General features: G+C 44.8%; 1 protein-coding gene across 6 annotated transcripts in view; it reads left to right on the plus strand.

The window, feature by feature from the left end:
• Nucleotides 1-11,296, plus strand: part of ZNF592 (zinc finger protein 592) — a 41,633-nt gene extending 30,337 nt beyond the window's left edge. For all 6 annotated transcript variants that reach the window (XM_063092301.1, XM_063092300.1, XM_063092303.1 and 3 more), the window contains 7 exons: nucleotides 505-683; nucleotides 6,388-6,564; nucleotides 6,827-6,986; nucleotides 7,099-7,386; nucleotides 7,606-7,718; nucleotides 8,329-8,464; nucleotides 9,891-11,296. In XM_063092301.1, coding sequence (XP_062948371.1) covers nucleotides 505-683; nucleotides 6,388-6,564; nucleotides 6,827-6,986; nucleotides 7,099-7,386; nucleotides 7,606-7,718; nucleotides 8,329-8,464; nucleotides 9,891-10,394 — 1,557 coding nt within the window. In that variant the 3' untranslated portion in view covers nucleotides 10,395-11,296. The remainder of the gene's footprint in view (nucleotides 1-504; nucleotides 684-6,387; nucleotides 6,565-6,826; nucleotides 6,987-7,098; nucleotides 7,387-7,605; nucleotides 7,719-8,328; nucleotides 8,465-9,890) is intronic.
• Nucleotides 11,297-11,525: the final 229 nt, after the last annotated feature.

The following is an 11,525-nucleotide window of genomic DNA, read 5'->3' on the forward strand; positions in this document are numbered from 1 at the left end:
TCTGCTTTGGAAGTCACTGAACCACCTCACTAGAGGTCATGAGCCGGTCTCCACCAGGCCATTGTTGGGGTGGGTAGGGGCAGGACCCGGGAACTGCCTCTGCTGAGCTGCGACAGAGGCCCTGGTGGGTCTGGCAGTGCAGTGAGGTCTTAGAATTCAAGAATTGCCTTAGGCCTCTGGAAAGGAAAAGGTTGTCTTCTGCTAAGCCACAGGAAAGAAACACTTAATAGTACTAGAGGTAAATAGGGAAAATAGGGCCAGGTCTGATTAATAAGGTCAGGTCTGTCTCTGAGTAATAAGGTGGCAGGCAACGCTTGCTTGGTTAGTATTAACACTTTTAATGAGGTCTGGAGGTGTCACAAGTGTCCTAGGAGAGTTGGTAGAGAGAGTGGTTGGGGAAGGGAGCCATTCTGGCCCATGACCTAGGAAAGCCAAACAGCTCTGATTGGAGAGCCACAGGCCTGCGGCACCTGCATGATCTGCTTTCTTGGTGTTCTTTCCTAGACTTGCCAGGTATGCCAGATGCTGCTGCCCAACCAGTGCAGTTTCTGTGCCCACCAGCGGATTCATGCACACAAGTCCCCCTACTGCTGCCCAGAGTGTGGGGTCCTCTGTCGCTCTGCCTATTTCCAGACCCACGTAAAGGAGAATTGCCTTCACTATGCCCGCAAGGTGGGCTACAGGTGGGTGCTGCCTGGCTCGATGTCTTGGTAATGCCTGATGGCTGGTCCTTTTCCTAGGCCAGAACTCGTTTAGTCTGAGGTTTGGTTTTAAGAGGCCTGGGTTCCAGCCTAATAGAACAAGAATGTGGGTTGGTATATGGATAGACATTTTTATTTTGTAGAGGGCAGGAAGAGCAAGGGGAGAAGAATAAGGAGTTTTGAAAAGTAAATATTAAAAAATAGCTTTGAAGGGAAAGGTTTTGGGGAGATTAGAATATATACAGGGGTACTTCAAAAAGTTCATGGAAAGATTCGTATTCTCTTTTAATTCTATTTTCCCATGAACTTTTTAACTCGTATAACAGTTGCTTTGTCAGTTTGGTTTTAAAAAGTATACAAATTAAATTTGCTCTCAAAGTTACTGTATTTGGCATTTAAATTTGAAGTACTCTTTCAATAATAAATTTACTAATTGCAGTACTTAGAAATGTTCTCAGTTTTCGTTAACAAAAGAGTCTGTAAGACATCAAACTCAAAGGGCTCTGGTATCTTCATTTTTGTTAGTTTTTGTCAGTTTTTGAGAAACAGTCAAAACCTGAGAATGGAAAAAAATAGCCTCATAGTAAAACCAAGAAAACTCTTATTTTAGACTGAATCTCCTCCATTGTGTCAAACATATAAGCAAGAAGTCATTTTCAGGAAAAAGATCAACTTGGAGGAGAAAACTCCCTCTTAAACTCATTGATCTGTAATTTTTACATTGGCCCAGTTAGGCCTCTTTTACTGATTTACTACATTTGGGAGTTTCTGCTTCATTATTTTCACTTCTGAAAATTAATTTTTACCAAATTTAGTAAAGTTTTATGCTCTTTGGCAATTAAAAATTTTCTGATTTAGTTCATTTGATTTTTTGTGTGTGTACATATTCTTGTCTTTAGCATTCTGCCAGACACTAAGGATACAAAGATGATTAAGGCACAGCCCTTGCCTTCAAGGGGGCTTCAGTCTGGTAGGTTGCAAACATTTGAACACAACTAATTATAACTCTGGCAAGGGTATGGGCAAGGATGCCCGCATACACAAAAGGGGTTTACGGGAATGACAAGCGGTTGTATACAGGTGCATCAGGATGAAGTAGGGGAATGGTGAGAAATGAGACTAGAGAGTTGACAGAGGCCAGGCCATTCAAAATCTTGTATTCCTTGGCAGACATTTGGACTTTATCCAGTGGACAGTGAGGAGCTATAGAAAGATTTGCAGCAGGCAGTGATCTATCTCGTCTGTGTTTTAGAAAGATCATTCTGGGAAGCTGACAAATAGATTAGCAAGGGGAGAAACTAGAGACTGCTTGTGAGGCAAGTGTGATGGTCCAGATGAGATGCTGAGGGCTTCAGCTGAGGCTTGGCAGTTCAGATGGAGAGAAGGTTTGAGAGGGGTTTAGGAAGTGGAAACATCAAGATTTGATGATAGCTTATATAGGGGAGAGAGGGCTGGGGAGGGGTTACTGTCTTGTTATAAACATTGCCAAATGTGGACTGATTTCTTGTACGTATTATGGAGGATGATGAATTCTAAAGTGCATGAGAAGCAAGACAAACCAGAAACAGAGTTATACAAAGCCCTTACCACCATGTTGCAGAAGAGCATTGCTTGGCAGCATCCTAGGCTACATTTTAAACTAAACACCTGAACATGTGTTTTTTATAGTATCCCATAACATTTAAAAATACCTTTCTAACTTTGACTTAAGTCTGTACTGCTTGTTCTAAGGTCAGATCCAATTCAATAGCAATATAATCAACACTTAAATATTTATCTTTGAATCCTGAATCCAAGAAGTTTTTAATCTCACAGATGGATTAATAGCTTTTTGTTGTTGTTGTTTTTTAATTGAGTATTTTATATTATTTTGTTCTGTAAGAGTAAAAAGAAATATAGTATCTCAAAAGCAATTCTATTTATCAAGCCTTTTTTAAGGAATACCAAGCATAAAGTATTGTGATTTGGCTATAGAGATTCTTGAAAATAGTGACATTAAAATCTTCAATAATCTATGGTTGAACTCAGAAAACATACACATTACTACAGTGTTCATTCCACTCAAGATCCTCAACTACTGTCTTTTTGTGGTTTTGTTGAGGTATAATTTACATACCATACAATTCACCCATTTAAAGTATACATTTGAGTGGTTCTTAGTATATTCACAGAGTTGTACAATCACCACAAACAATTTTAGAACATTTTCATCATCCGAAAGAAACCCTATTTCTGCCAATCCTCTGATCCCTGCAGCCGTAGGCAACCACTCATTTACTTTCTGTCTCATAGATTTACCTCTTCTGGACGTTTCGTTTAACTGGAGTCATATAATATGTGGTCTTAGCATAATGTTCTCAAGGTTCACCCACATTGTAGCATTTATCAGTACAGTTGGCCCTCCTTATCACTGGGTCCCTCATCAGTGGAGTCAATCAACCCTGAATCAAAAATATTAGGGAAGGCTGGCTGGTGAGCTCAGTTGGTTAGAACATGGTGCCGATAACACCAAGTTGCACGGTTTGACCTCTGTACTGGTCAGCTGCCCAAAAAACTGTTTGGGAAAAAAAAATTGCATCTGTACATGGACAGACTTTTTTTTCTTGTCATTATTCCCTGAACAATACAGTATAACAACTGTTTACATGGTATTTACATTGTGTTAGGTATTATAAGTAATTTAGAGATGATTTAAAGTATATAGGAAGATGTGCATAGGTTATATGCAAATACTATGCCATTTTATATCTGGGGCTTGAGCATCTGTGTATTTTGGTATCCACAAGGAGGTCCTAGAACCAATCCCTCATGGATACGGAGGGGTGACTGTATTTTATTCCTTTTTTATGACTGAATGATATTCCATTGTATGGATATATACTACATTTTATTTATCCATTCATCAGTCGATGGGCATTGGGATTGTTTCCATCTTTTGGCTATTATGAATAATGGTAATGCATATTCGTGTACAAGTTATGGTGTAGACATATGTTTTTAGTTCTTTTGGGTGTATATCTAGGAGTAGAATCTCTGGGTCAAATAGTAAGTCTGTACTTACCTATTTGAGGAACTGCCAGACTATTTTCCAAAGTGGCTGCACCATTTTTACACTCCCACCAGCAGGTTATGAAGGTTTTGATTTCTCTACATCCTTGCTAACATTATAATGTGAGAGCTTTTTACGTTGTTATTGTCTGATGTTTTGATTGTAACCGACCTTGTGGGTTTGAAGTGGTATTTTATTGTGGTACATTTTCCTGATGGTTAATGGTATTGATCATCTTTTCATGTGCTTATTGGTCATTTGTATACCTTTGTTGGCAAAATGTCTATTCAGACCCTTTGGCCACTTTTTAATTGGATTATTTGTATTTTATTATTGAGTTGTAAGAGTTCTTTATATGTTCTGGATACAGATCTCTTGTCAGATATGTTATTTGCAAATATTTTCTCTCATTCTGTGGGTATTAATGTTTTTTAGTAAATTCTCAAAAGATACCTATGTTTTATTTCATTGAGTGCTACTGCAGAGTTTTATAGTACTATTTTGTGTTTTGTATTATTTTTGCTTTTTTTGAAGACAATGTAAAAAGCTTTCACATTATAATTTGTGTTTTGTGGAAAATGTATATATACACATTATATATATATATATATATTAGAATTTTATAAATTATTCTGCTCTTTGTTGATTATTAGGAGAGTAGCCAATGATGTTATAAGGAAGCAAGTTTAGGCTGTTTTAATAATATTATTTTCTTATTTGTGATTATTAGCAAAGTTAAGTATTATGCTTTTTATTATCTTTTCTAAAACTTCACATATTTTACAGCATATGAATTATGAATTCATAATTGTTTGAGTTGTCTGTTCCTTTTCTTTTTCTCTTAAAAAAGAAATGTGGCCAAGGGTTTTGTCATTTGTTTGGATTTCTTTTTTGCACACTTTTTCATCTATTTGTAGATTCAGTCCTGGATTCAGTCCTTCACTGAGGCTACTTTGCATGTGTTTTTTTACTTCTTTGTGCTCTGCTTTCAGTGAGGTTTCTCAGAGAATGTCTACTGGATAAATAGATTTTCAATGGCATTTGGGAAGAATGTATTTATATTAGTTCTGTAGGAGTTTGGTCAAACTGCACTAATACAGCCACTTAAATAGATTCTTTACACACATCAGGTGTATGTACTTGGCCACTTTGGAAATATGTTAATTTTTTTCTCCTGATAATACCTTGTGGTATGGAGGTACTTCTCTGTGCTAGAAGTTGGTTTCACTATGTTGATTAGCACAAGAAAAAAGAAAATTAAGTAAGTAGCTTGTATAGAAACTCTAATTTAAAGCATGTACAAATTTAGTAATGAGTGCTCTTCAGAGTTAATTGCAAACAGCTTTCTGGTTCTGTGGGCTGCTCCTCATTGCTAATTAAGTTTGCAAAGGTGATCTCCCCCCACTCCCAACACACATGCAAAGGAAGAAAAAAGATAGATCAGGATTCTGTGGTCCTTGATTAAATCCATGATTTATATGGATTGAGAAAATGGGCTAATATAGTAAAATGAAGGTTAAAATTCAGGAGTCAAAGAGTTCTTAAGTGAAGGCATGCTCTTTTGGTAAAGCAACAACCTCTCTTCTGATGCCTATTGGGATGTCAAGGATATAGGGACAGATAAACTGCAACAAAAGAAAGATTAAAGGAAATAGCAGGGAGCAGGGAAGGTGTTTTCTTGTGTAGGGGAGGCAGGAGGAAACACTACACACACGAGAGGAACTAGAACCTTAATGGATGCAAGTTGGCATGGACGAAGGTCATATCTCTTTCTGATATTGAAAAAAGGAAAAGCAGTATTTATAGAGAGATATTTTGAAGCTGAAATATACACTTACCAAACAAAACTCAGAAAATACAAAATGGTAGGGAGAAAAAGAAATAAAGAGTTATTCATAGTCCCACCAACGAGACATTACAATGCTTTAGAGCTGTGTGGCCCAGAATGGTACCAGCCACATGTGGCTATTAAGTGCTTGAAATGTGGCCAGTGCAACTAAGTAACTGAACTTTTTAATTTTATATTATTAATTTAAATTTAAATAGCCACATGGACAGTACAGCTATAGAACATTTGCATCATCATAGCAAGTTCATTGGACAACTCTACTCTAAAGTATTTCTTCCTGGGCTTTAATGTAGTTGTTATGGTGAGCGTAGCATTTCCTGACTGTATATTTTGTTTAGGTGGCCATTCCTCCTTGTAGATACCAGCCTATGAGAAGGCACAGGCTTTCTGCAGTCTCCTTCTGAAATTCCCCTTGGACTTCTGTGGTCATATCACACTTAAATTGATACTGTTTTGTCATTATTGAACCATTCTCCTTCTCCACTCCTGCTAACTTCTCAGGTGGGCTTGGGTTTTTTGGTCTGGCCAGTGGGGGAAGGTTTGGGGTTTCTCCTCCTTCTCTACCAGGCATGGCCTTGGGTTTGGGAGCCTGGAATGGCCCTATTGTGCCAGACTGCATTAAGCAGGCTCTCAGAATGTATGTGTGGAGGCTAGAAGACTTGAGTGTTTGAGGGAGGGAAAGGGTCCCCAAGATGACTCCGTTCCTGCCCTCTCTCCTCTTCTAGCACTGCTTCTGGGTCTTAACATTCCTCCCACCCTACCCACACTATCCCACCTCTGTTGTCCAGGTGCATCCACTGTGGTGTCGTCCACCTGACCTTGGCCTTGCTGAAAAGTCACATCCAAGAGCGACATTGCCAGATTTTCCACAAATGTGCATTCTGTCCCATGGCCTTCAAGACTGCCAGCAGCACAGCGGACCACAGCGCCACACAGCACCCTACCCAGCCCCACAGACCCTCCCAGTGAGTGCAGCTCCAGGGCTAGTAGATCCTGTGGGTCAGAGGAGTGGCCTGAGTGCTGTAGGGGGTGGTGTAGGGCTGGGGAGCCAAGATTAGTGGCAGAGGTGCCTGGACTCTAGTCTACTAAAGACATTCTGAGGCAGGGGAGTATCTACATTGGTTTAGTGTAGTGCTTTCCCCAACTTGGCCAAGATGGGGTGGAGGGACTGTGAGGTTCTGTCAGCAGAGCCTTGGCCACTTCATGCCCTGGGGCTTGTCTCATCAGGCTCATTTATAAGTGCTCCTGTGAAATGGTCTTCAACAAGAAGAGGCACATTCAACAGCATTTTTACCAGAATGTCAGCAAGACGCAGGTGGGCATCTTCAAGTGCCCTGAGTGCCCACTCTTGTTCGTGCAGAAGCCGGAGTTGATGCAACATGTCAAGGTGGGATGTCTTGGGGAGGAGGCTGGGGAGGAGGGCACATACCTCAGGCCAGGGGTCTGACTCTGTGCATCTTTCCCCTTGCCCAGTCAGTAATCGCTCTCCCCATCCCCAGAGCACCCACGGTGTTCCCCGAAATGTGGACGAGCTGTCAAGCCTCCAGTCTTCAACGGACACGTCCTCAAGCCGCCCTGGCTCTCGAGTTCCCACCGAGCCCCCAGCCACTAGTGTGGCTGCTCGGGGCAGCTCCCTGCCCTCTGGCCGCTGGGGCAGGCCTGAAGCCCATCGCAGAGCTGAAGCCAGGCCCCGGCTGAGGAACACTGGCTGGACCTGCCAGGAGTGCCAGGAGTGGGTTCCTGATCGGGAGAGCTATGTGTCCCACATGAAAAAGAGCCACGGTCGGGTAAGTGTAGCCACATGGTCATAGTACAGCACCAGATTCTCTGGACTTCTGTGGGATCAGAACCCCCTTCTGTAGCTGACCCCTTAGGGTTCCTGGTGATTTGGGCATGGGGGTACCACAGATCTTGAGGTCTTGGGGGCATCCTCCTTTCTGCCCACAAGAACCATGCATCCAGAGCTATGATTCTGAAGCTTCATGTCTTGTCACCTCCTCCCTTAGACATTGAAGCGGTACCCATGTCGGCAATGCGAACAGTCCTTCCACACCCCCAACAGCCTGCGCAAACACATCCGAAACAACCACGACACAGTAAAGAAGGTCTACACTTGTGGGTGAGTCCCTAGAGATGGAAGTGAGGAGACCTGAAGTACAAAAGACTCTAGCACCTTTGGGGCTTTTTTTTCTGCTGTGAGATCAGGAGTCTAAGGCAAAACACAAGCAATTTTCTAACTGGAAAAACACCGTAGCTAAGTCAGAAGTCAGGGGCAGGTCAGAAACCAGCTTCCAGAACCTTACAGCTCCTGAGCCCTCCCCATCTTACTCTCTAGCCCTGGCTGCACAGCCAGTCAGTCATGAGTTTGAGTTTAAGAGGAGTGGTGGGGACATGATGTGAACTCCCCTGGCCAAATAGGCTTCCACACCATCTGCCTGTGCCTCGGGATGTACCCTGGCAGTTTCATGCTGACCAGCCTCTGGGCAGTGGTATCAGGGAATACAGTGTGAGATCATAGCTAAGGGCCAGGAGTCAAGAGTTCACTATTCTAACTTGCTGTTGTCTGCCACCCTGATTGGCTTTCTGGCTGGATCTCTCCAGGGAGCACCCAGCTCCAGCCAGCCAGCCTGAGGACACAGCTGTCTGCCTGCTATAGATTCCTCCCTCCTGGTCTTTATGTGAGGAGGACGGAGGGAGCCTGCAACTGAGGATCTCACCTACTTTTGTAGGTATTGCACAGAGGACAGTCCCAGTTTTCCTCGGCCCTCCCTCCTGGAGAGCCACATCAGCCTTATGCATGGTATCAGAAACCCTGATTTGAGCCAGACATCCAAAGGCAGACCTCCGGGTGGACATTCCCCTCAGGTGAGTGTGGGCTCCCTGCTGGAGGGAGCTGGAGGGGCATTAAGAAGGCCACAAGGGGCCCATTTGTAGTTGTGGCCATGGAGTGACCAGGTGACAACTGCCCACAATGTGGGTCACTCTCTAGTCCTGTGTGACCCACCTGAGCACTGTAGAGGACAAGTGGAGGACAGGGGCCAAGACCCACAAGGCAGCCCATCAGTCTTTTCTTACTGTTTCCCTGTCACTGTGATCCCCTCCGTAGGGATGCACTGTGCTCTGTGGACATTGGAGCACTTTCATACATACCATCCTGTTTCTGCCTCACAGCAGTCCTGTGGGGCAGAGGCAGGTGGGGCTGCCATGTCTCATGAGGATGATACTGCTTGTCCCAGTAACTTTCCCCACCCACCCCTCATTAGTTATGGGGAGAGACAGGCCTAGAACCTGCTGTCCTGGCCCTTTGCCCCATGATCTCATTTCTGTTCCATGCCCTATTCCTATTTCTGGTGAACTTCTGGAGCAACCTGGTTTCTCCTCCTCACTGTACGTAAGCTCTTCTCACCCCATGGTAGGATGGGGGTACTCCACAGAGAGGTCAGGCATATCTTGGAAGCTCTGAGAGCTGCCTTGAGTTCTAGGGCTTTCTTGAAACTTTCTTGGCTGTTCAGAGGGTATTGCTAGTGCCCACCAAGGGACGCCAAAAAAAAAAAAAAAAAGAGAGAGTGGCGCTAGTTGGCAAAGGCCTTTTTTGGGGTATCAGTTGTTTTTTTTGGCAACATCTGTCCGTGAGTAAAATGCACATCCTCCCCTCCCCGCAAAATACACATACACTTTGATACAGCAATTCTGCTTGTAGAACTTGAGATCTTTGGCCTTGGGCATAAAGAAGTGTGTTCAAGGATGTTCTCTGCAGTACTGCATGCAGTAACAAAGATCCTACTCAGCTAAATGTCTGCCACTGGGGACTGTTCATCCCCACAATGGGTTAGTGTGTCACTGTTAGAAGAATGAAGCCTCTGTACATGCTCCCATGGAGACAAGCTCCAATATATGTTGTTAAATAAGCAGGGTGAAGAAAAGTGTGCATGGCATGCTATCATTTTGTAAAAGACAATCGTTTTGTTTTTATATATGCATAGGATATCTCTTGGAGGAGCCATAAAACCCAAGTAATGGGTGTTCTCTGGAAAGCAGGCTTGGGGAGTGGGGTAGGAGAAACTTGATCTCTATGTCCTTTCCATACCTCTGTAGTGTTGTATCACAGGCATATGTTACATTAAAAAACAAATAAAGAAGTGAAACAAACCAAACCTAAACCAGTATTCAGGGCTAGGGTGACCTTGGTCTGGGTGGTGTCTACTTTGAGTCCTTGGGCTGTACTAGTCATGTCTGGGGGCTCATGTCCAGGGCTCGGCCTGGACTCTGCTCACACTGTCTCTCTTTTCAGGTGAACCATCTGAAAAGACCAGTCAGCGGAGCAGGAGATGCTCCAGGCACCGGCAATGGTGCGACTGGCTCTTCCACCAAAAGGCACAAGCCCCTTTTTCAGTGTGCAAAATGCAGCTTTGCCACGGACTCAGAGCTCGAGTTTCAGAGCCACATACCTCAGCACCAGATGGACAGCTCCACAGCCCAGTGTCTCCTCTGTGGCTTGTGCTACACCTCTGCCACTTCCCTCAGCCGCCACCTCTTCATTGTCCACAAGGTGAGAGACCAGGAGGAGGAGGAAGAGGAGGAGGCGGCAGAGCCAGAGGAGGGTTCCGGGGAGGAGGTGTCCATGGATGCTAGAGAGAACGGACTGGAAGAATATGCCGGCGAGCCTTTGTTGGCTAACCCAGAGGCGAGGAGATCACTGGGCCCAGCCCAGGAGAAGGATGGTGCCCAAGACGCTCAGAGCCAACCACAGGCCTCTCAGGACCAGGACAGTCACACACTATCCCCTCAGGTGTGACCGGAGGCTTTGCACTGTGTGTGGTCAGGGAGGTGCCATGGAGCCCTCCACCTGCTGTGTGGACTGTGGGAAATAAAAGGCTTTGCCCCAGTGTGAGTGTGGCCAGGTGTGCCCTAGAGCAGCATCTGCCCTGAGCTGCCAGTGCTGAGTGTTGCCCAGCCCCAGGAAATGTGGGGTCGCCCAGGATCTTCACAGCTCTGAATTTGCTTCTGTTATTTATGGCTTTGTGCTGCTTCTTGGTACCCCAACTCTTGTCTGTGTCCTTCACACCCCAGGCCGTTGATGAGGTCCAATCCCAATGCTGTCACCTTAGCTTGAAACCCCTCAGTAGCTGTGCTCTTCTGGGAGGCTCCCCGCTTGCTGCCTTCAGCTGGGGAATTTCTCAGATCTCTGCTTGCCTACAGGCATCAGCTCTCCTTCTTGCCTTCAGAGCCTAAGAAGAAGGGGCATGAAGAGTGCTGACACAGTCACCCCGGGAGAGCTCTGCTCAGCCTGGGTTGGCGAGGGCCCTTGGTTACCTTGTCCTTCCTGTCTTCTCTGATTCTTTTCCCCCAAAATAGTCCGGAGAACTAATTGTCACACTGGCTTATCATGTCTCTGTGGGTGGGAGAAACTTCTGCAGGACACCTCTGTTTGGAACCCAGGGAGAATGGGAGGTATGGCAAAGGCAGGCAGGCAGGTGCCAAGAGCCAGACTCCCTTCAGAAGGAGCTGTGGGTGGGTCTTTGTTCTGCTGCTGCTCTGCCCTTCCTGACAAGTGGGGTTTGCGGCACACAGCCATTGGAATGTTTGTATTCTGTGCCATTAGAGAGGCTGCTGCCCCAGGTAGGCCAGCCCCTCCTCCTCTTGGCTACACTCATGTTGCTCAGACTATATTTCAAATAAAAATCTTCTTATTATGCAGGTAGGCTCTTGTATTCCTCTTCAAGGGAGCCTGGCCCTACTCTGCTCCACCTTAGGGTCCTTCCTAGACTTCCCTTGTTTGTTCCATCTCTGAGGAGAACAGTGCTTCCTACTGTCCAAAGAAGGTCCTCTCTAAATTCTGGAGCTTGTGATTAGGAAACCAGGAGCCCCAGACTTGGTTCTCTGGAGACCTTGTGAAGGGGTGAGGGGAGGATCTCAATACCGGTCA

Source organism: Cynocephalus volans, chromosome 3 (assembly GCF_027409185.1).
Source record: "Cynocephalus volans isolate mCynVol1 chromosome 3, mCynVol1.pri, whole genome shotgun sequence".
In the NCBI taxonomy this organism is placed as follows: domain Eukaryota; kingdom Metazoa; phylum Chordata; class Mammalia; order Dermoptera; family Cynocephalidae; genus Cynocephalus; species Cynocephalus volans.